Here is a 25,652-nt window from a genome sequence, read left to right on the forward strand (position 1 = left end):
AAACCTAAAGCCCTAATAGCGTATCTCTCTTAATAGTAACTAGGGCCTAATATAGAGGGAGAGAAGAAACGTATTATAGTATACGTTGCGATAGATACGCCCTAGGGCGAAGTCCGCCTATATACTTTATATAATAATAGGTGCCAAATTAACCTTATTAATTAAGATGTCGTCTATAGGTTTAACCTACCTATACGCTCCGCGTTATGTATATATAAACCTATTACACGTTTCCTTAATAGCAACTAGGTAATAATTTAGGATACTTATAATCTAACGGTTACCACTAGCGACTCCTAAGGTACCCCTTATACTATTAGCCCGCAGACCTTTTAGGGCGGCTTATTTAATAGTTATAATATAGTTCTTAAATAGGATTAGCTCGCGGAAGTAGATCTATTAATTAGTTTCCATTCTAGACAGTTTATCTAGGGTACTTTAAACCCTAGACGCCTTTAGATAGTCACCCTTAACGCTCTCCTAGTAGACATTAAGGCTAGTGAAATAGTCTATTTACTATAGCCAGAAGACTCCTTTTTTACGCCGGTTGTAAACATAATAGAGGACCTATTGTTACTAGCAGCGAGTACCCATATAAACCCTCTGGACGTAAAGACACCAGTTATAAACATAGTAGAGAACCTGCCGTTACTAGCAGCGAGTACCTATAGAGACCCTCTAGTGCTAGTGTAGATTACCTATATATAAGGGGGAGGTAATTAAAACCCTAAAATTATTAAGTATACTATAGTAGAGCTGTATATACTCTTAGTGTAAGTATACTTATAAAATATATATTGGCTATACCCTTCTCTCTATTAACTCCCGGAAGTACACTACTACGTAATAGTCGCTTTAACCTCCGTAGCCCCCGGCCTGCTAGAGGTATATAAGGAGGAAATTAATATCTTCTCTAATAAACTAGCAAGTATGCTACCGCAGAACTCTAAGTACGACTATACAATCGACTTAAAAGAAGGTAAGACGCTACTATAAATACCCCTCTATAACCTCTTATAGAAAGAGTTATAGATCTTATAAGAGTACCTAGATAGTGCTCTTAAAAAGGGCTAAATTGGGCCCAGTAAGTCGCCTGCTAGAGCGCCTATCCTCTTTATACCGAAAGTAGATAGTATAGTACGGCTATCCGTTAACTATAGACGCCTAAATAAGATTATAATTAAGAATCGGTACGCCCTACTACTAGTTAGCGAACTCTTTAATAGGCTTAGCTATGCGAAGATATTTATAAAGCTAGATCTTTATAATACGTACTATAGAATTTATATTAAAAAGGGAGATAAATAAAAGACCGTATTTAAGATATGCTATAGTTACTTTAAGTACCTAGTAATGCCCTTTAGTCTTACTAACGCGCCTACGACGTTCTAAAGCTATATTTATAAAGCTTTAAAAACCCTAGTAGATACTATCTATATAGTTTACTTAGATAATATTCTTATCTACTTAAATAATAAGGATAAGCACGTTAAGTATATTAGGTAGGTACTGTAATAGCTCCGCGCTTAGGGCCTATACGCTAAACTATTAAAATATATCTTTTATACTAAGAACGTTAAGTTCCTAGGCTTTATTATTACCCCTAGGGGTATTATAATAAACCTTAACCGCGTAAAAGCTATTAAGGAATGGCCTAAGCCTAAGTTCTATAGGGATATCTAGGTCTTTTTTAGCTTCGCTAATTTCTATAGGTGATTTATCTAGAACTATTTAGATACTATATACCCCCTACATATATATTTTATATAGGCACATTGCAACCTAATATTAGATAGGGAGAAGAAGCAGAAGCGCAAGTTAAAAAGGCCTACTAAATAGTATTAACCTTAGTCCTGGCCTAACGACGCGTAGTAGGTATTCTATAAGCTACGCGCTACGTTTATATAGGATTTACTACTTCGCCACTTTAACCCTAATTTACCCTTAATGGTAATTACTAACGCTTTTAACTATATCTATAGTAGTATACTTCTACAGCCCTTAGGATAGGGAGATTAACTCTACTGGTACCTAATTGCCTATTATAGTTAGAAGCTTACTAACCTAGAAGTATAGTATAATACGCATAATAAGGAACTACTCGCTATAGTGTAATGCTTTAAGACGTAGCGCTACTACCTTAAATACGCTACGTATGCAACACGCGTACTTTATAATTATAATAATCTTAAGTATTTTATAACTACTAAGAGCTTATCTACTTACTAGGCCCGGTACGCTAAGAAACTAGCTAAGTTTAACTTTAAGATTAAATATAAGCTAAGTAAAGTAAATCCCGCTAATATACTATCCCGGCGCCTAGATTATGCTAAAGGCTTTAAAAATAGTAGTAAGAGGACACTTCTTAATACTATACTGCCTATATTGTAGTAAAAGTTGCGGGTTATAGGCCTTATAGGCGGCCCTAGTACTACTATACTATACTAGCGAGTAGTATACGTATAGTATGCGAGCGACCCTTATAAACTTAGCGCCGGCGGACTAGAGCGTCCTACTATTCTCTTTAAGACTACTTTAACCGGCCTAATAACGCTTAACCCTAAGGAAGACCCCTTAGCCTAGGCTATAGTCCCCTATAATAACCTAGTGAGTTATATATATATTATACGTTACTTTACTAGCACTAACTTTATATAGAGTCTTGTGCTATAGTAAGAGGTAATAGTAGCTGCTTTAGCTAAAACGGCGTTTATAAAATAGGATATCTTCCTAAAAGATTTAAATGGCAAAACTACGTACTTTTACTGCTAGCTTTATAAAAAGCAGAAGCGCCACTAGGAGCTTATAATTATGTTAAAATGAAGGTATATGGCTTTAGATTACCTTACGGAAGACTATAATATGCATAGGGTTAGCGGCGAGCTCTAGAATAGTAGTCTACCCAAATTAGATCAGCTAACGATTAAGGAGTACCCTACTTAGTAGGCTCTTAAGATAAGTTATAATTTTAACAGTTTTAAACGGCTCCTAATTTAATAGATTATATATTGCTATATTTACCTGTTACCACACATGCAACCTTACCAAAAGGAAGCGCCGCACTTCAAAACTTACGCATACCCATCTTACCACCAAAAACAATCGATTTTCTAACTTTCAAGACCCAATTCCTACTGCTTAGCGAGCTATAGGTAGATTTAATTGTCGTTTTACCCCCTTTCCCCCAACAGAAAATTCTTCTTAGGGGTGGTCCTAGCTTGTAAGCGAGGCACGGACAGGAACACTAAAACNACTACNACTACTACCACCACNAATACNAGGGGTCTAGTATNACTACTACCTTTAAACCTAATCTCCCCAGAAATCCTCTAGTAGGATTAGTAAGGAAAAAGGGTATAAGGATAGTAAAAACTAGAAAACTCCCCCTANAAGATGCCAAGGCCTACNAGGCCNAAAAAGAAACCTCCTATAGAGACAAGTGACGACAACGAGTCTATAGGCGAAACCCCTATAGAAAGAAATGATAATAGATTTCTATTTTCATCTTCTTTTCTTTCTCCTCCCAGCTTATCTAAGAAGGGAGAGAAAAGAGAACATCCTCAAACTTCTCCTAAAAAAGAAAACCAAAAACCTACAAAAAAGAAACCAATAACTACTACGGATGGCACGCCTAGTACACCTATACCTTTTCCTCCCCTTTCTCCAGAATAATACCTACAAAAAGCTTTAGAAAGCCTAACCCAGGCATATAAAGGGCTAGAAGAAGAAGAAAAAAAAGAACAAGTTAAATAGCTAGAGGACTATACAAGGAGTATCCTAGTAGGAGAAAATCCCTTTATAAAAGGAAATGAAAAGGAAAAAGATGTCCTAAAAGGGCTAGTAGAAGAAGTAAGGGCTCTCCGTAAGGAGGTAGCCCCTACTAAGGAAACTTACGCAGAAAGACTAAGGAAGAACCTCCCTTCCTCGTCCTCCCTACCCTCCTCACTACCACCTCCTTCTAGTAGGAGTCCTCCTACTTCTACTAGAAGTAAGAAAAAGCAGTTATAAAAAAGGAAGCTAGTCCTAATTACAGACAAAAAGGACCAACCTTTAGATATCTTCTCGATACGAAATAAAGTTAATTAACTATTTACATCAAAACTGTAAGTAGAAAAACTAGTACTAGTGTCTATAGCTAGAACTAGAGGAAAACAAAATATTCTCCTTACTACTACAGAGGAGTATAATATAGATTTCCTAGTTAAATATAAGGAGATCTAGTATAACTGCTTTACCTTCTAAAGAGAACAAAAACTAGAACCATAGGTTCAAGTTATAGCCCATAGGGTTCCTACCCTACCTTTCCTAGGAGAAGGAGGCTCTAAGCTTCTAAAAGAAGAAATTGAGACCTTTAATCCTATAAAGATACAAGGACTACCTAGATGGATCTTATCTAGCGAAAAAAGACACAATCTACAGACCAGATTTGGCTCTATAGTTTTTACTATAGAGAACGAAGAAAAAAGACAAGAAATCCTTAAGCAAAAAGAGATATCAATTGCAGGTACAGCTACTAAGGTAGTAAAATACCTCGAAGTCTCTCCTACTACGTAGTGTACGAGCTGCNAAAAATTTGGCCATATAGGAGACAGGTGCTCTACTAGGGCCTGCAGATACTGTGCGGCTGCATATTTATCTAAAGACCATTCCTGTTCTACCTGTATAANAACAGGNAAGCCTTNCCAGCATACNANCCCTCTTTGCATTAATTGTAAAGAAAAACACTTTGCTAATAGTAAAGACTGCGAGACTCTTAAAGCTGCTAAACTAGTACGCGAANGAGATTCTATGGAAGAATAAAACAGATAGGATTCTAGAAGGAGGCAACTCCTACTAGACTCTTAAAAAGATATTAGAGAGTAAAAGAATAGAAATAAATTGCAAAAGGACANNGACAGGGGTTAGGATTTCTTATAGTTTTTCTTACCATTTTCTCATTCCCTAGTAGTTGTAGTATCTTAGTGTTTTACTAGGAAACTATAAACTACTAGGACATAGCTACTAGTATATATTAAGCTGCCTAGAAAGGATTTATNTATATAGAACTATAGCGCCATAGCCCAAGGCTGCATGCGCAGTATTGTACGTAGTATAATACAATGGATATAAAAAAAAAAAAAAAAAAAAAAATTGCTATATTACCTTTTTCCAATTTAAAAACGTGTATTTCTGATAACTCCTATTCTTCTTATACCTAGGCCTTAAGAAGCTCCTTCTAAAGGCCGCAAATATAATTTAGGGTTGGGTTATTACGGCGTATAAAAAACAGAAGGAGTAATTAAAGAAGGACCTTAAGGAAGCTCGCAGCGCGATATTAATATCCTTTAATCTTTAGACGTCCCCTAATACGTATATAGTTCTTAGGGTAGTTGCTTATTTTATTAACAGGAGAGGAAGGCATTATAATATTGTTCTTGGATTATGAGAGATTTTAGGTAAATATAGCGGCGAGAATTAAACTAGTATACTTATCGCTCTCTTTAAGGAGTACGAGATCTGTAGTAATATAGAATATTTTATAGCTGATAATTCGGAGTTAAATAATACTTATATCAATGCAGTTCTTTAAGCTCTCTATAGTAATATATTAGTAAAATAGCGGAAGGCACGTTGGCTACGTTGCTTTAGCTATATTATAAACCTTTACGCTTAGGCGTTTATTATAGGAAAGGACTCTAAGAAGATTTATAAGCAGCTCCCTACGGCCTATCGCAATTAGGATATAGCAACCGTTAAAAAGCTTTAGCGAAAGCGCGGAGTAGTTGGATTGCTTTATAATATTGTCTAATATATTTGTCTAACCTCCTAGCGTTATAGTTTCTTTATAAAGATTTAAATAGGAGGTTCGTTAACTAAGTTTAATGGCTTAAAGGTAGGTACAAAGATCTTATATAGGCATTTAGTGTTAAGATTTAAGCTAATTGTACCCCTCTGACGTTATAAGTAGGGAGGTTAATTAGCTTAGTTATGGATTTTCTAAAACGCCGGTTAAAAATCGCAAGAGTCTCTATACGGTTGCAATATTTAATTTATCTTATAGATTAATACTAACATTAATTAGTTAATTTAGAATAATCAAATACAATAGAATTCCCTTTTTATAGCTATAAGTCGCTTTCTAAATTGCCGGAAACGCGTTAAGCATTTCTATAATAAATATATAATAGCTACCTTAAAGCCTCTTACTAAGGACGATATACTTTAACCTTACTACTAGAACGAGCTTAAATACTTATATAATTACTTAGAAACCTTTTATAAGGCTACTCTTATAGTAAAAGGTAATATAACAAATCTTACGGACCATTTTTAAATACTTAATTGGCTTCTAAATAAGCTTAATACTATAAGGCAAAAGTTCTTAGAGATTTTAGCTAAGAAGTAAAAGCTATAGTAGAGCCGCTATAAGGTATAAAGCTATAAATATCTTGCAGGCTGCGCAGAAGCTATATAGCAGAAGTGTAAGAAGTACTTTAAGAAGGCAGATATTACTAGAGCGTACTATATAGCGATTGTACTAAATCTAACACTTAAAATAAAGTGGTTTAAGTAGTAATAGGGGAGTTTAGATAAAAAGAAGAAGTAAATTCTAATAGTTAAAGCTTTAATTACAGAGCTCTGGCTTAAATATAAAGATAAATATTTAGTAAGGCCCTTAAATCTACCTTATTTAAACTCTCTACCGCAGCAGCTAAATTAAGAGAAGACGTATACCTTTACTCGAGCTTATAAGCGCCTTAAAGTCTCTTACTAAGATTAGTTAACTCCGTCGCTTAAAAAAGGCAATCTTATTACCTACCTTAAGACTAATTGTGAGCCTATTAGCGATGACAAATACTTTAACGTTTTACAATACTAGTTAGATCGCCTTAAGAGCTAGCCCAATTTAGCTTGCTTTGCCCTTAATATTCTCGCGGTACCTCCTATATCGGATAAATATAAGAGGCTATTTAGCAGCTGTAAGATTCTACTTAAGGATTATCGCTCTTAATTACGGATGGATATAGTTAAGGCAAATAAGTGTCTTCGGCACTCGTATAGTCGCCTGCAGAAAGGTATATTTAACAATCAGGCGATTAGAGAGGTAGAAGAAGAGCCTACGACTCCCTTAATATCACCATTATAAGCTTCCGCGGCTCGCAAGGCTGCGGAAGCTCTTACTCCACCACCTACTAAACCTAAGGACGTTTAGGGCTTTAGCTTTAAGGAGGAGCTTAATACAATTAAAGAAGAAGAGATTGGTTCCGAGGAAGAGCCTACGCCTGGCAATAAGGTAATAGTTATTAAGGACGATAAGATTACGGAGGAAGGTAATAAGGAAACTAATTAGCAAATCTAATAATCTTTTTTAGTAAGTTTAAACGCCTCCTACCCCCCAAATATAACACTAAAGTCATGCTAAGACTTACTATAAATAGTATATATCTACACTGGAGCTCCGTGGCGCTCCTAGAGCCAAATCGTCTTTTTAGTAGATAGAGTGGATTTGACCTCAGATCTACACCACTTTAGTCCAAATAGATTACTAGCGACGTTGAAGTTGAAGAAGCGCGGGACCCTATATTAGGAGATGAAGGAATGGGATCAGAATGGACGGTTTAGTGGAATTTCTGAGATATAAGGATTTTTTGATTTAGTTCTCTCCATATTCATGATAAGCAACGCTTAAGTTCTTGGACGCACTGTTACGGTTAAGATCTGAACATTGGAATTCTCTGCTTAAATAAAGGGCGTTTGATATGACCTAGTGAAAGTAAGGCACGAGTCCGGTATTTACATAGTATACGTCTCTTACGTTTACTCCTATTCTTATGTATTTCTCTACCTTTTAAGGCTTTAAGTTTATTGCACTAGACAATAACATGCGGATAGTTGGCTTCCTAACTAAAATTTTAACCCGAGTTTAATAAGCCAATTAATTAACCCAAAGCTTTAATTTAGAGCTTTATTATATAGACTTTAATTAATATATATAGAGATAAGGTTTTCTAGGGGGAGACCCCCTGGGACCCCCCTATAGAGCTTTTACTTAATTTAGAAGTAGTAGTAAGATTAAGGCACCTTAGTTACTGCTAGGTAAAGATCTACTACAGTAACTAAGGCGCCCTACTTAAGCTAGGCTTAAAGAATATATTAGTTACGAATATAGCATATATTTAGATTACAGAGCTTTAATGCAGAGCCCTCTACGTAGGATATAATATAGTAGATTATAATTCCAATTTAAAGCTTTATATACTAAATATTCTTAATACCTAATAACTATTAACCACGTTATTACCCACCTAGTTTAGATGTATGACGACGCAATGGCGTGGCGACGATATAATAGCTTAGCGCTAAGTAATAGGAGGGAGGAGGGGAGGAGATTGGGGGTGGCTTGGCCACTGCAAGAAGGTCGTAATATTAGTATAGTGTTAAACTTTAAATATTATGTCCTGGGAGCTTAATTAACGACCTCTATATAAAACGTTAATAACATTTAATTATAGAGCTTTAAACCGGTAGATCTTTTAGGAATACCTATTATAAGTAGCTCCGAGTACAAAATCTAGAATATTTAATAGTAGTGTAAGTATAGGACGGGGGTATATATTTACGTTCCTAAATATTATTATATAACGCAATTTTTAGGTAACAAAAACCGCCGTTAACGTTGCTCGACTAACACCTACTAGAGGTTCCTCCATTCTTTCTATCTTCTCTTTTACCCGTCTCCTTATCCGATATTATCTATATCGCTATATTAACTAATAGATCCCTTAATAGAGACTAAGGAGGAGTATTAGAGCGCCTCTAGCTCTTATAAGGAAGAAGAAAGAAGAAGAGAGGAAGGTATAAAGGAGGGAGTATTTATAGATGGGAGGAGGCCTATAAATAGAAGATTAGGCAGCCATAATATAGACATTAATATTACTTAACTAACACCTACTAGACGCTCCTTCGTCCTTCCTATCTTCTCTCTTACCGATCTCCTCGTCTAATACTATCTATATTGCTATATTAACTAATAAATCCCTTAGTAGGGACTAGGGAGAAGTATTAGAGCACCTCTAGCTCTTATAAGGAAGAAGAAAAGAAGAAAGAAAGGTATAAAAGAGGGAGTATTTATAGACGGGAGGAGGCTTACGAGTATAGGAGATTAGGTAGCTATAATATAGCTAGTAATATTACTCAACTAATATATACCAAAGGCTCCTTCGTCCTTTCTGTCCTCTCTCGCCCGTCTTATCGTCCGATGCTATCTATATTGCCATATTAACTAATAGATCCCTTAATAGGGACTAGGGAGGAGTATTAGAGCACCTCTAGCTCTTATAAGGAAGAAGAAAAGAAGAAAGAAAGGTATAAAGGAGGGAGTATTTATAGACGGGAGGCCCTACGAGCACGTAATTTAGTAAGTACTAATAGTATAAGATGGGCTTAATTACTTACCAAAATACGGGGTATCTCTATTACTGTAGTAGCTACTATAGTAGTAGAAACGCCTTAAATATTTAATGTAACTAATTACTAAGGCTGTTAATAAGTGGAAGGTAGGCTACTAATATAATGCAAACGATGTAATTAATATCATTTATAGCCTGTTTTTGCTTCTAGTATACGCATAAATTGTCCTTATATTCGGCGTAGAGCTAGTTATAGGCAGTAAGCTGGTTTAGGTCTAGCTTTGCTATTAATATAGCCGTAGGTAGTATATCCCTTAGTATAGGCCGACTTAGTAGTTCTAGCTTTAGAAAATCGTTTTTCTTCTTAGATAGGTTAATATACTGCTATACCTTATTAGTTTTGGCTGTGTTTTAGATAATAAAGAACTATTAAATCTAATTAGATGGCTTATTAAGGATAAGGTTAATTTTTAATTTAATAAAGGTTGTTATTTTTAGAATTTAATAGGTTAGGAAGGGTCTAGGTTAGGGTTTAGCTAGCGTCTTAGCAGAACCTTATTTAGACGTTCCAAACTTTTAATTTAATTCATTAGTTTAGATTACTAAAATCTAAAATTTTGTTACGGGGAGCGCGATTAATAACCCCTATTAATAGCTCTAACTATATCTAATTTTTAATTTATAAATCGGCAGATTTATAGGTAATAGTTATTATAAGCAGCTCTAGGTACGGTATATATAAAATGTTAACTATAGTATAGAGAAGTTATGGCTGCTAATATACGGTCCTAAGTATTTTTAAAGGTCACGTGACTTCTTATATAAGCAACATTTTCTCCCTTTAAAAAAATTTAAAATTTTTAAAAATTAATTAACGCTATAAATAGCAGTAATATTAATCCGGCAGTACTGCTAATTCTCCCTATATACTATTATATGTATATTTAACAGCTCTAAAAGCGGTAAGAAGGTAGGACAGATAGGGGGGTTAAAATTTAGAAAATTAGATTTCGCGGTTAAACTATTTAAAAGTTAAAAAACTAAGATAAATGCTATATTCTCTGCTTACCTCTAAGCCAGTATATAATTTCCTAATTAGGAAAACTCATTTACGAGTAATTACTACTACCTCCGTATAAAATCTTCTTATTATGCCTCTTTAGTCTTACTTATAGATAACTAAAATTATTTTATATTAAACCTACGTTTAAATATAAGCCCTAAAAGCTTCTTAACTTATAAGATTGCTATATAGGTTAGCCTAGCTATTTTTCTCTTTTCCTTAACATCTAGAACTACCCAGTTAAGTATTAGGCCCTAGCTTTTATATACGGTAAGAGTAAAAGCTAGAGTAATTAGAAATTAACGCTGTAAGTAAGAGCCTTTTATACCCTTTTACTTACGAAGTACGGAAAATATAGGGATAACTTTCTTACTATCCTACCGAGTAAATAGGGTAGGTCCGTTATACCCATCTACTATAATTAGTAGTAACTAAGGCTAATCCTTTTTAATATCCGCGTATCCCTTCTATACGACATCTTTAACTATACTAGTAGTACTATTTACTAAGCCTAGTTTAATCTAGATATTTTATATTAGTATTACTTTCACACTAATATATAGGGCTAGATTCTCTATAGTATCGCACTAATTAGGAGTAACTTTCCGTATACCTATACTAGTGTTAACTAACTTAATAGCCACTACTGGCTGTAAAAGGTTGCGAAGCTAAGTAGTGTTATACTTACCTATAGCAGCGCGTGTGCCATATAGCCGAATTACGTCATTAAAGCCCGCAACCTTATTAGTGGATAGGCCCTGCTTATACCTAGTTAAAAGAAGCTTTTAGGTTAATTTACTTACAGAATTACTACGTAGCTCTATAAGGGCAGTCCTAAATGCAAAGCTCTTAGCGTTATTACTACCCTACCGTATAACTTAATCCAGAACAGTAGTTCGGTTAATTACCTTATAGGCTTTTTTTCCGTAGCTAGCGAGTTCTAACGGCCTAGTGGGTAGATTGCTATATAAGACCACCTAATTTATAGGGGGAAGCTAATAGAAATTGCCTACTAGTAAGATATTTAAGCCTCTAAAGTAGTTGTTGTTACGTATAGGGTAGATCTAATAAAGGCGGCAATTAATCTAGGCTAGATATACTTGCCCGATTATAGATTTCTTATTAAGGACGAGATAGTAAATATCCTTAAAAGCCTATTATAGAGGTGTAAGACTAGCAGCAGGTAAGTCCTTAAATAGGCAATTTACTAACAACCTTAATAGATCGTATATAGTTCTACCGTTAATATTAAAGGTAGCTACCCTAGTAGGGGCCGCTTAAGCTAATAGCATTAGCTTGCTAATAGCCCTTACTATATTATAGAGCGTAGTAGAGAGAATAGTAATAAGATGTAATTTACTAGTTCCTACCTCTCTATTAACGTTAATCCGTAGTAGGGAGGGGCTAATGCCTACTTAGATTTGCCTGTAGTAATTAACTATAATGTTATAGATACAACGCTGACCTGGTTATAAGGAGGACGGAGTTACTATTTAAGATAGGCGGCTCTATGGTAGAGGCTATAGCCATACTTTCTACTAATAAGTCCTCTTATTAAGCTGCGGGTACGTACCCTAATGCGTACTCTAGTTATAGTTATAATTAAGCTCCCTATTACTAAGCCTGTTAGGATTCTTAATTTTAACTCTATTAGTATTTTAAACGCGGGCATATAGGGCCTTAAAGGACTAGTATAGCTCTAAGTTATCTACAAAATCGCCCTTAAACTTATTAATATTATTAGCAGTTTTATAACCTTTCTCTAGTTTCTAATTATAGAAGTAGTTAAGTGGGTGCTAATAAGAGTTAATATAAGCCTAATTGGAAGCTATATAATTAGGGGCCCCAAATCTATTAGTATAAGTAGCCACTTCCTTATACTCCCTNTANNGATAATAAAGAATAAGCTTTATACGGNAGAACTTAGNATACTANNGATAGNAAGGATCGCCNTTATATTGCGGAAAGTACGATATAACTTAAGGCCTTACTCTTAGTTAACGCTTATAAGTAGAGTAATTAAAATAGAGTAGAAAATTAAGGAAAGTAACGTCCTCTACCCTATCTAGGCAGCGCTTATATTTCTTATAGTTAGACAGTCCGTACCTGTAAGGGTACTTTTGGTCCCTTACTCGGCTACATCCTAGGAGCTCTTAGGGGCTGCCAAGGCTAGCCTTTGGCTAGGCCTTGGCCACCCCTTATAAGCTTCTCAGGCTTGCAGCCTCCTTCCTCTCCTATTAGTTCATCTTAGTACGAGGCTATTGCCTACCCTTATTACCATATCGTCCTCTTCTATCGACTCCCTATATGACTTATGCTTGGCTTGCCTACTCCCTACCGTATACCTTAGCAATACTGCCTTACAGTACCCTCTTAGTTGCCTATCCCTAAGCTTATATATAGCGCTTCAATTATCCTCCTAGCGGTAGTCTAAAGTTACTATATTCCTTAAGCCTTTAGAAAGGGGAATATTAAGAAGCAGATGGTATACCTCCTACGCTAACTAATCGCGTTTAGTAATAAGCTTATATATAAACTTAGCTACTATTAAACTAAAGGTATAAAGACTGTTGGCGTATAGCTGTACTAATTAGAGTAACTCCTAGTAGGAAGTTAACTTCTTCTCTTTCTTACTATAATATTTGCCTATATAGTTAACTATTACTAATATACTTATAGCGGGCGACGTATTAATATTTACCATCCACGCTAGTATTATAGCTGAATTATAGCTATTAAGAAGCTTATTGTTACGCTATGGACAGAACGTCTAGTGATATAGATTTTAATCCTTTAATACAGCGGCCTTATTACAGAGAGAGCGTAGAAAGTAAAAGCGGCACTCCTTTACTCCAGCGGAGCCTTTCTTTAATCTTAAGCAGTAAGATTTAGTGTAATTGCGGTGCCGTTAAAATTAATTAAGGTACGTCAGGAAAAAATTTACCAGCATTTGATTTTACTTTTCTGCCATTTTAGCATTTCTAGCATTTCCTAGCATTTAGCAGCTAAATGCCGCATTTATTACCAAGTACTAGCATTTACCGCCAAATGCCGCATTTATAATTAAGTATTAGCATTTAGCTGCATTTATTACTAAGTACTAGCATTTAGCCGCCAAATGCTGCATTTATAATTAAGTATTAGCATTTAGCTGCTAAATGCTAGAAAATGCTAAAATGGCAGAAAAGTAAAATTAAATGCTGCACGAAGCTCTGCATGAAGCTCTGCATAAAGCTCTGCACGAAGCTCTACACGAAGTTCTGCACGAAGCTCTGCACGAAGCTCTACACGAAGTTCTACACGAAGTTCTGCACGAAGCTCTGCACGAAGCTCTACACGAAGCTCTGCACGAAGCTCTACACGAAGCTCTGCACGAAGCTCTACACGAAGCTCTGCCACGAAGCTCTACACGAAGCTCTGCACGAAGCTCTACACGAAGCTCTGCACGAAGCTCTACACGAAGCTCTACACGAAGCTCTACACGAAGCTCTACACGAAGCTCTACACAAGGCTCTACATAAAGCTCTGCGTACAGAGGCTCTGCACAAGGCTCTACATAAAGCCCTGCGTACAGAGGCTCTGCACAAGCTCTGCGCGAAGCTCTGCGTACGGAGGCTCTACACGAAGCTCCGCATCGGGTCCCCGCTATATCCCGATAGCCTCTACAGGTGCCTCTGCCAAGTATACCCCCTATATACACCTAGTAGCCACCTCATTTTTTTTACCCTTCCTTACATCCTCCCTACCTAGGAAGACACCCAGAACGGACAGCCAGCAGACGACCGTCGCCGGAGCTAGACGACCGTCAGAGCCAGACGACCGTCGTCAGAGCTAGACGACCGTCGCCGGGAGCCAGGATGACCGTCGCCAGAGCTGGACGATCGTCGTCAGAGCCAGACGACCGTCGTCAGAGTTAGACCGACCGTCGTCAGAGCTGGACGACCGGTCGCCGAGCCAGATGACGTCGCCAGAGCTAGACGACCGTCGTCATCGCCACCACGACCGTCGCCAGAGCCACACGACAAACCGTTCGAACGACCAGCCAGCGAACACGATAAACGATTCGATCGATCGATCGAATCAAGGTGACATAGACAGGTAGGCAACAGATAGGTAGGCATAGACGGGTAGGTATAGGACAGACAGATGGATAGACAGACAGACAGGTAGGCAGGCAGGCAGGTAGGTAGGTCGGTAGGTAGGCGGGTAGGGGAGAACCATCGCTATATTATATTAAATTATCTAAAATAATATAATTTATTTTGCACCAACTGCNTAGGAAGAGCAATACTTATTTATTGCTTAAAGTGAGCAAGATATATANAATGTGNGAGAAGGGCATTATATACAGAATACGCGAGAAGGGCATTATNTANAGAATGTANGAGGAGGGCATTATGTACAGAATGCGCAAAATGCGTAATTAGCTGCACTGCATTGTTAAATACAGCAGTATGCCGCACTGCATTATTAAATATAGCAGTATGCCGCACTATATTGTTAAATACAGCAGTACGCAGCAGTATGCCGCACTGTATTGTTAAATACAGCAGTATGCCGCACCTTAGTCGATACCATACGCTACACGTTGTAGTGCGCGGAATGCGCATTTAGCCGCCAAATGCTGCCAAATGCTGTAAAAATGCTGGTAAATTTTTTTCCTGACGTAGGTAGTAAGAAGCTTACTAGTATTAAGCTGTTCTTTATAGCTAAGAGCAAAAGGGTATTAAAGATTGGGAGGCCTAGATTAATTAGGATTTATTATAGATATAAAAGCAGCCCAGTGCTTAGCAAAAGCCGCCCTTAATTTACTAGTTAACGGATCTAGCCTTAGGGCTATTAAACTCTATAAGAAGCTATATATATAGCCGCTACCTTATATCTACCACTTATATTAGAACTAAAAGTTAGTGCTATTAAATAGACCTATAAGTATGTGCTTCCTAAATAGATTAAAGCGGTAATATAGCCAGTAAGTAGCAATATATAGGTTATTATTAAGATTCTAAGAAGCAATCCGGTAGCGCTAAGCCTTATTAACAGCCTTATATTCGTTAAATCGAGGTATATAAGAGTGTAGATTATACCAATATAGATTAATAGCGCTAAGTGTAAAGAATAAAGACCCGCTTTTAATATTTTTAGTATAAGCCGTAAGCTTATTTCTCTTCTACTTCTAGTAAGGCCTAGTGCCCTTAAGCTTCCGTATATACTATATAATCTTTTTTAGAATCTAGTTACCCTTACTTCTATTTATAAGATTACTAAGCTTATTTAAAGATAGACTATTCTTATTTAATTAGCTGTAAAGGAAGCGGGTGGCGTTAAGGGCTTGCTCTCTTATAATCTAATTAAACATATAGTAGCGAAATAAGGGATAGCGGCTAAACTAACTATCCTAATACTTAAGCATATGCTTGCCGTACGCAGCTAGAGTAACTATACGGCTTTATAGCATATTAAAGTCGGCTTTACTATAAGAAAACAGAGTAAGAAAGGCGCCGCGCATAATAAAACTAGCTAATCGCTTAGAGAGAGGTGTTTACCGTATAGTAGGAACCTCTAGCCCTACTCGTAGGTCTTATTGGTATTAAACCTCGCGACCTAAAAGCTTTAATTTATTAAGGTTAGGCACTAGATTAGGAACCAGAGTATCTAGTACGTTGTTATTAAATTCGCCGTCCGGTATATTACTGCTAAGCTTAGTAGGTAAAGTAGAAGGACGTTATATAGGAGCAGTAAGGTAAGCCATTAGGCCACTAGAATTAAACTCCAACTCTAACTTATTAATATAAGGTAGCTGCTCTAATATAGAGCCGTTTTTAGGTAAGCTGGTAAGCCGGGTGCTATATATTTTAACGTTGTAATAATTAGGATAATTAACCTTTAGAGAGTAAAGCCACTATACTATAGTAGAGCGCCTTATAGTATACCGCTTGGTAAACCGCCGACTTAGGTATTTGCCACCCTCTACCGCCGTAGGCCTTACAACCAGTATATTAAGTTTAGTAGGTAGTTATGGTAACTGCCTTTAAGTCTTTAGTATATTCTAGCTAAAGCAGCAAACGTGGCTAATATAGTAATATTGCTGGCCGCGTATACGCGCGTAATTAGAAGCTCTTCCACCGTGGTAAGTATAGGTAGAAAGCCAGGAACAGGCCCTAGATTAAGCTCGTTGCTTTCACCAAATAGGAAAGGAAGGGTTAGATTATTAAGGCTATCGGCGTCCCTAATATAGGCTTTATATATACCTATATTGTTACCCTCCGTAGCTAGGCCTATTTAGAACCACCGCTCTTTATAATAACTGCATGTCTTTATATATTTAGCCTATAGTATACTCCTAAACTTCTTAATTCGCTTCTAATTAATAGCTAAAATGGGGTATAGTGTAGCTGAAGCCGGAGCTTGCTGTAAGGAAGGTGGTATTAGTGCTAAAGTAGGTATTGGCACTAGGGTAGGTATTGGCGCTAGGGTAGGTATTGGCGCTAGGGTAGGTATTGGCGCTAGGGTAGGTATTGGCGCTAGAGTAGGTATTAGAGCTAGTCCCAGCAAGAACGCATTTAGGCTCTCTTAGATACCCCTTCTAGCTTTATCTGTAGTATATAGTAGAGGAGTAGGTAAGTAAGCTTTACCCTACCGAATAAGAATGCGGTGCTCCCGTTATATTACCCTAATTGTCCTCCGCTATTAAGCTATTTTAGGGGTATCTTGGCTATTCTAGCCGTAAGGCAGAAAGGCGTTCTTAGGGTTATTTTTAGGTTAAGTAGTTTGCTGGCGCCTTATAGAATAATTCTTAGTAGTAGAACCTAGCCCTATAAGAGCTTTCCGCTTTTTTAAAATAGATGTAGAGTTTTAGAAAAGTAAGTATAAGTAAAAGTAATATATAGGGAAAACGTGCCTTTAACTAATATAGCTAGCATAGCTTTAAAAGCTTCTTTAATGGGCCGTCTTTAACAAAGTCAATACGGGGCTTATAGATATGGCACTTAATACACTTAATTATAGTAGGCTCTACTACGTTTATAATGTATATAGTAGTGTTAATTAAGGTGTCAACAAAAAAGGAATACTGAGATATTTTAACGTTTGCAATATTTTAATGTTCGTTACGTGGATTCTACCATAACTTACCACGTGTTATATTTTTTAAACTAATTAAAAGCGAGCTTAGCAAAGTTTTTAAACCAATTAAAGATAGGCTTGGCGAAGTTTAAAAATTGGGACAGAAAAGTAATAGACTATTCGTACCTCAGGTTAATAAAGAAAGGTCGAAGTAGTAGATACAGGTCGGTCTTACTACGCTAAAGGGTGGGTCTATTATAAGCGCTAATACATAATCCCTGTACGGGGCAGCCTTAGCTAAAAATATAAGATTACGTGGTTAACCGAGCCCAAATCGCTTATCCTACCACATAACTTACCTCCCGGCTCCAAAACAGAACCAACCATTATAGGTAACTAGTTATAACGTGTTTGTAACGTGTTCGAAATATATTCTAATTTAAATAGATCTATCTAATAATTACTAGCCACTGGATTTCTCTAGTGATAATAAAAATAAGTTTAAAATTAATTTGGAAGACAGTGTTCTTGGGTTAGAAGATTATATATTAAAAGAGAGTTAAATATAGCCGCAAGATTAAATTAAGGTAAGTTTTTAATATATTCTAAATACGTTCTGGTCTAGTTCTAAATATATTTAGCCTAAAGTTTTTTATATTACATTTCTTACCAAGGCATCTACTAATCCTCTTACTATACTTATAATTAAGAATTATTTAAGCCTTCTAAAGTACCCATAGACGCTAAATAAAGGTTATACTTACTATATTAACTTAAGAGGTACAGATACATAAAAATATATATAGGTAAGTTAATAAAAATCTAAATTATACTCTAACTATATTTATAACTAGTTTATAACGCGTTTAGATCTAATACGGAACTAAATAAGTGCATACTCTTAAGCCTATAACGTCCGCTCTCTTAAATGCAAGAGGTAAAAACATAAAATGCATTATTTAGGAGTAAAACAGTGCGAATATCTTTAGAATTTGTTATAATCTTTAAGACATATTATGGTTTTTAAAGAGACGTGGGGTCTAATATAAAAAGAGCGGGTAGCCCTAGATAGAAGTAACCCAGATATTTATAAACGTAATATAAATAGGTACGGAACTGGTTCCAAATTTATTTAGTACTAAAGTTAATATATATAAGCTTGTTTTTAGCAGCCCAAAAACAATTTTAAGCTGAAAATATATATAGCTCTTAAACGGAGGCTTGTATACTAATAATTAAGCAACAAAGATACTCTGTATATAATTACCTTACCTAAATATGTTTAGAACCTAACTAAATCACATTTAGAACTAATTACATTAGGATATTACTAATGTTCGGCACTTATTTCTTACCTATATATAGGCTACTATAGAAACACATTTAGAGCACTTCCGAAAAGTATTACCGGCGAATAAGAAATACAATACTGCGTATTTAATATCTCTTATTTAACTAGGTAATATAGGTAATAAAGCAACGGAGTAATGCGGAGTTATTAAATTAAATCTCTATAGGAGGGTAGACTACAGTAAGAAAAATATAACCTGCTTAGAACGCGTTCTAACTATATTTATAACGTGTCTATAACGTATTCCTAGGAATTAACCACCCCTAGGGACTAGGGAAACTTATCTATTAGGACTGCGAGGTTACTTTTTACGTTTTTATTTTAGACGACTTAGAAGAAACTCCTTATATTCATTTTACCTTATATAGGGTATATAGTTATGCACCACCCCCCCTAAATAAGCCGCCTCTAGAGATACTAAATAAGGTAATTAAGTTGGTTCGTCAAATGCGTAATCTAAATCTTACCCTTAGTAAATATATTCTAAACTAATTGCGAATAAATACTTAACGTCTTTATAGGAAAGTTTCTTTAAAGTTCTACCTTTAAACAGTTTTGCATAGAGTATAGAAAGGCCTCTTTAGTATAGATTTACGTAAGCTTTACTACCATAGATCATATTACTAGATTAATTTAAAAAGAGAAGCTTACTCTATACCTAGAAGGAAAAGGACTAGTAGGGGTAGTATATAAGTTTAATTAAAAGCATTAAAATCCTAAAATAGTATATAAATATGTTATAAACGCGTTCTAATAGGCTTACTAATATATTATAGGCTTATATCTAACAGATCTATAATAATTAAAACGGAGTTATAATAATCTACTTTCTATAAGAGTAAGCTAAGATCTTCTTAGCCTAAACTATATTTTATAAGGGTACTTTTAGTCCCTTACTCGGCTACATCCCGGGAGCTCTCAGGGGCTGCCAAGGCTAGCCTTCGGCTAGGCCTTAGCTACCCCTTATAAGCTCCTCGGGCTTGCAGCCTCCTTCCTCCCCTATTGGTTCGTCTCTCTCCGTACGAGGCTATTGCCTACCCTCATTACCATATCGTCCTCTTCCATCGACTCCCTATATGACTCATGCTCGGCTTACCTGCTCCCTACCGTACACCCTAGCAATACTGCCTTACATTCGAACCGATCCTACACCCTCGCGGGTGGTAGCCTACAGCAAGCCGAGGGCTGCGCCCTCGAGCAAAATCACAATCCTCCATTTTTACCTAGGACGATCGCGTTTACTGCGACACAGCAGGTACACCAGCAGACGCCTAGCAGATCGCATCCGCATAACGGTGTTAGAATACGGATCAGGTTCTCTACCTTACCTAGGACGATCGCGTATGCTGCAGAGCAGCTACACCAGCAGAGTCTGGCAGATCGCATCCGCATATTACGGTGGTAGATACGGATCAGGAGACAAGGGAGACGGTAGCTACCTGGCCAAGGGTCAGGGGCTATCCGGATCATACGCGATCATCTCTCGACGCGATTGGTATACGCATACAATCGACAGTACAGCGGTGCAGCTCTGCCCCGACGGCGACCCGAAGGTGATTCAATTGCTATCCGAAAGCTTTCTGGCAGGAGTTAAGGGGGATCGTGCGCGATTAAGCTTGCAATACTCTATAGGCCAACCACGGTTCACTTGCGCAGGGCAGTGCCACCAACAGAGCTTGGAAGGTTGAACGTCCTTAAAGAGATGCAGCTACCCTAGAGGCTATCCGATTGCTATTCAATGGCCATCCGAAGAACTAACGGCTAGTTTTCAAAGCTATAGCTACTACCCTCTCTTCCAGATTAAATGCAATCAAGGGCTACGGCCCAATCAGCCAAAGGGCTGCCGAGACTAAACCGTAGGCGGTTGTCTCTCATTAAGCTACGGCTTACCTCAAGAAGCTTCGGCTTAGAGATCCTACGTGATCTCACAAGCTACTGCTTGCTCCAAGAGCTACAGCTTGCCCAAGAGAATGGCGGCGGCTCAAAGATCGTACGCGATCATCTTTCTGCAAGGCTTTGGTCGCTCCAAGAGCTCCAGCTTGCATCAAGAGCTATAGCTTGCCCAAGAAAATGGCAGCAGCTCAAAGATCCTACGCGATCATCTCTCTGCAAAGCTTTGGTTGCTCCAAGAGCTCCAGCTTGCTTCAAAAGCTCACAAGACCCGACATCTCTCCGAACCCCTTCCGGGACGAGCCCTCTATAATCTCCCGCTACCGCAAGGTAATGGAGGGGGCTGACCGCAAGAAGGGGGGGGGCAATGTAAGGGTACTTTTGGTCCCTTACTCGGCTGCATCGCCTAGGAGCTCTAAGGGGTAGCCAAGGCCTAGCCGAAGGCTAGGCTTGGCACCTCCTTATAAGCACCTCGGGCTTGCAGCCTCCTTCCTCCCCCATCGGTTCGTCTCTCTCAGTACGAGGCTATTGCCTACTCTTTACCATATCGTCCTCTTCCATCGACTCCCTATGTGACTCATGCTCGGCTTGCCTGCTCCCTACCGTACACCCTGGCAATACTGCCTTACAATTTAAAGTTAATATATCTTTTAAACGTATTATTAAAAGAAATATAAACGAGATTATATTCGCTGTTTAGCTTAAAGAGTATAGTAAAAGTATTATTATATAATATAAACCCGTTTAGAACGCGATACTAATATATTCTAATAGTTTTTACGCTTATATATATTATTACTAATATGGAAATAAGGCGTACTTACCAGTTATACTTTAAGTAAGTCTTTTAATTACTTTCTAAATATTTTTAGAAATAGATTTATTAGAAATAGATTTATAGTAATAAGGGAGGCTTTAAAGCTATTATATCTAATATAGATGGCAAGCAAATGGCTAGTAGGATACCTAGAACGCAATTAAAACGCCTTCCTAACGTATTATAAAAGGGTTTAGGCGGTATCTACAGCATATTAATCCTTAAAGGCGCAATTAGATGTGGCATCTTAGGAAAACACTAGTTTTTTACTGAGTATACTTCCTATAAAGCATCTTAAAAGCCGCGGGTAACTATAAAACGGCCTACTCTATATATAAACGGATAAAAGCTCTTCTTATATATAGGAGCCAGTTAGAATACAAAGAACTCTATAATTTACTAATTAGTAAGCTATTTTAAACCCGTTTATAATGCGTTTAGAAGGTATTAATAGTATAGCACACGAATCTTAATTAGTTACTAACTGGGTAAGATATAAGAGACACCTAGTTATTGCCTTAGGGTTAAATAAGCACTGCTCTCTAACGTGTTTGACTACTCCCCGGGCTATACCTGTTACGGCTTATATAAATACCTCTGAACCAAAGCTTGTAGAATGCTGTATTACGAAGATACTAAGCTAAGGAGAAGAGGAGAGGTATATATAGGAGGTAGAGGCGTAATATATACGCGTTATAACGCTAAGTCCTTAGCCGAACCCCTAACTAGGCTCCCTGTCCAGGTTACGCGTTATAGTGCCGTAACATCACCCCCCCCTTTAAAAGAAAGCCTGCCCTTAGGCTTTATTAGAAACAAAGTAGAACTAGAGAGAGGAGATATAAGTGCGTTTGGACTAAGTATATAAGGCGACCGTAGGTCACGTAGAGCGCTAGAGTGGAAGGGGTAGCCGCTAAAACTCTTGGCAAGGATCCGACCAATTAGAGAACTTCAACTGGTGGTTAAAGTTCCTGGATATCTAAAGGCCTTACGTGACGCGTAAATCTAGGTGGCCGTATATTATAGTAGGCTTCGTTCCTTAGGCCTTAGGGCGTTCTTATCTCTATGCTCTTCTGGCAACTTATCGTCTTTATTATACCAATATTCCATCTACTTATCCAGGTACTTTAGGGGTCCGGGTGAGTTAGGGTATTAATTATAGAACTCTTTAAGCTTTTAGGGGTAGCCTATAAAGTTCTAAGTAGGGTACTAGGTTAGATCTGGGTTATAGCCCTTCTATTAGACACGGTATTTTAGCGCTCCTCGCACTAGCCTATATGCTAGTATTTCCTTAACTTCCTATTTATTGTCGCCACTAACTTAAATTAGTAGGGGAGGCTCGTTCTTCTGCCCGGGTAATAGGTCGCTTATAGCTTTCTGTAACCTATCCGGCGAGAAAATAGGGTAAACTCTAATTAAATTCGGGAGCTTTACCTTATATAAGTTGCCTACCTTCTCTAGGACCTTATACGGTCCTACCATCTAGTAGTTTAGCTTACGGCTAGGCCGCTTAGTTCTCTAATTCTTTGTTATAACCTAGACCCTATTATTAGGGGCAAAGTTAGGTTCCTGGCGGTGTTTATTTGCCTACTGTTTTATTAACCTTTAGGCTTTTTCTAAGTTCTTACGGGCTACCGTCTAGGCCTCTTCTAAGCGTTTGGTGTACTGCTAGGCCTTACTATAGAATAGTTTCTTATATATAGTCTGGGGTTCTTTTAGTCTTTTTTAGTTAAAGCTTATACGGGGTAAGTAGCCTATTTCTAGCTAAATAGGGGCAAACCCTGTAGAGTTATGGGGTAGGGTCGCTTGGGTATAGTCTATTAGGGGGAGCAGTTTAGACTAGTTGTTCTAGAAGTAGTTAATAAAGGGCTGGAGTCTCTGGTCTAAATACTAATTTATAATCTCTATCTAACCGTCTATCTGAGGGTGATACGCCGTAAAAAGCTTTAGCTTAATGCTTAGGATCCGGGTAAACTCGTTCTAGAAGGCTAATATAAACTGCGGCCCGCGATTAGATATAATAGTGTCTGGCGGTCCATAAATTTAGTAAACATAGTGGATATATAGCTGGGCCGCCTCTTTGGCATTAATATTCTTATAGCAGGGGATTAAGAATGGGCGCTTGCCAAAGCAGTTAATTAGGATTATAACTATATTATATCCATTACGGTCTATAGGTAGTTTATAAAAGTCTATAAATATATATTGCTAGGGGCGCTCTAGTATTAGGAGTGGTTTTAGTAGTCCTAGGGTTTTGTCTTGTGGGATTATAGCTCTTTAGCAGTCGTCGCAGTTCCGTATATATTAATTAATATCCGTAGCCATCCTAGGCTAGTAGTAGCGGCCGCTAATAATTTTATAGGTCTTATTTTTTCCGGGGTGTGCCGTAAAGACTTAGCAATAGGCTTCGCGAATTAGTTTAGTACGTAGATTGTTAACGTTAAGGACTATAAGCCGCTCTTAATATAGGAGTAATCCTTCCTCCGTTTTAAGATTGGGGTTTTCTCTTATAGCTTAATCGCGGAGGGCCTTTAGGGCGTTAGCCGTGCGGTTTGCAGTTAGAAGGCGGTTAATTAGCCCTATTAGTTTATCTAAGGACTCCTCTATTAGTGCTAGCTCGTTTTACTAGGAGTCTAGCTCCTTAAGGATCCGCGGGTCGAGCTGTTTGGAATAAAGAAGCGCGCGCGTCTAATATTGGGTCTTTAGCTCGTTCTAGGGTCCTATATCTTATTCTCTTTAAGTTAGGGTATCTACCTTAGAGTTTTACTTGCTAGAACGATATATAATTATAAAGAAGAATTAGGAGAGTACTTCGGCCTATTAGGCTTGCTGTTTAGTAAGCTGCTTTATAGTTATAAAGTACTCTAGGGCCTTATAATCTGTATATATCTTAATCTAGGAGTTTATACCTTTAAGCTCCGCGCGCTATTAGGACAGTAATTAAATAATAGCTAGCATTTCTTTATCGTGTATTTCGTAGTTACACTCGGCCGGGTCTATTATTTTTAAAAAGAAGGCGATAGGGTACTATTCGCCGTCCTAATATAGCTATAATAGGATTCCCGCTATAACTCTATTAGAAGCGTCCGTTTCTAACATTAATTTAAGGTCTAGGTTATAGTAATAAAGGATTAGAGAAGAAATAAGCCACTCTTTTAACTCTTTAAAGGCTTCTATATAGTCACTATTAAAGATAAAGGGCGTGTCTTTCCGGGTAAGTCGTACTAGAGGCTTAGCTATAACTTTATAGTTACGGATAAACTAGTAGTAGAAGTTACAAAAACTAAGGAAGGACTAGATCCCTTTTACGGTATAAGGGGGTTTCTAGTTACGGATTGCTTTAACCTTCTTAGGATTAACTTTAATTCCTTTTATAGTAATAATAAACCTAAGGTACTTTATACATTTTACTCCAAATTTATATTTCTTAATATTAACTTATAAGCCTATATTCCGTAGTCTCTTTAGGACCTTCTTTATATGAACTTTATGCTTAAGTTTATTATCTAAGTATATAAGGATGTCGTCTAGGTATGCTATATAGAATTTATTAAGGTAGTTGAAAAGGATATCGTTTATATACCTTTAGTATATAGCTAGCCCATTTATTAGTTTAAAAGGAAGGACTTTATATTTATAGGACCCGTAACAGGTACGGAATGTTATTAAATNTTTAGATNTAGGGTCTATCCTAATTTGGTAGAAAGCTTGGCGGATATTAAGTTTAGTAAAGATCTTTACCTATCTTAAACGTATAAGGGTTTTGTTAATTAAAGGAATAGGATACTAATCTTTTTAAGTAATAGCGTTTAGCTTTTAGTAGTCGATATAGAAGTAAAGGCCTCTATTAGGCTTTTTTATAAATAGGATAGGGGAAGTAAAAGGGGCTTGGCTTGGCTCGATAAACCCTTTATTAAGGTTCTTAATTAAGTACTACTTTGTTGCTTTTAGCTTATCTATTAATTGTTAGTATAGAGGGCTATATCCTAGCGAGTTATTGGCTTCTAATTAAATCCTATAATTGTACGTCTAGTAAGGAGGTAACTTGTCCAAAGCCACTTTTAAGAATGCATTCTTGTA

At 37.2% G+C, this 25,652-nt stretch overlaps 1 protein-coding gene across 1 annotated transcript; it reads left to right on the plus strand.

The window, feature by feature from the left end:
• Positions 1 to 4,269: 4,269 nt before the first annotated feature.
• Positions 4,270 to 4,554, plus strand: K441DRAFT_586180 (uncharacterized protein; the record flags this gene model as incomplete). Its single annotated transcript, XM_067644617.1, has 1 exon — positions 4,270 to 4,554. A coding segment is annotated over one exon (285 nt), but the record flags the coding sequence as incomplete, so codon positions are not given.
• Positions 4,555 to 25,652: the final 21,098 nt, after the last annotated feature.

The sequence above is a fragment of the Cenococcum geophilum genome (assembly GCF_001692895.1).
Source record: "Cenococcum geophilum 1.58 unplaced genomic scaffold K441scaffold_62, whole genome shotgun sequence".
In the NCBI taxonomy this organism is placed as follows: Eukaryota; Fungi; Ascomycota; class Dothideomycetes; order Gloniales; family Gloniaceae; genus Cenococcum; species Cenococcum geophilum.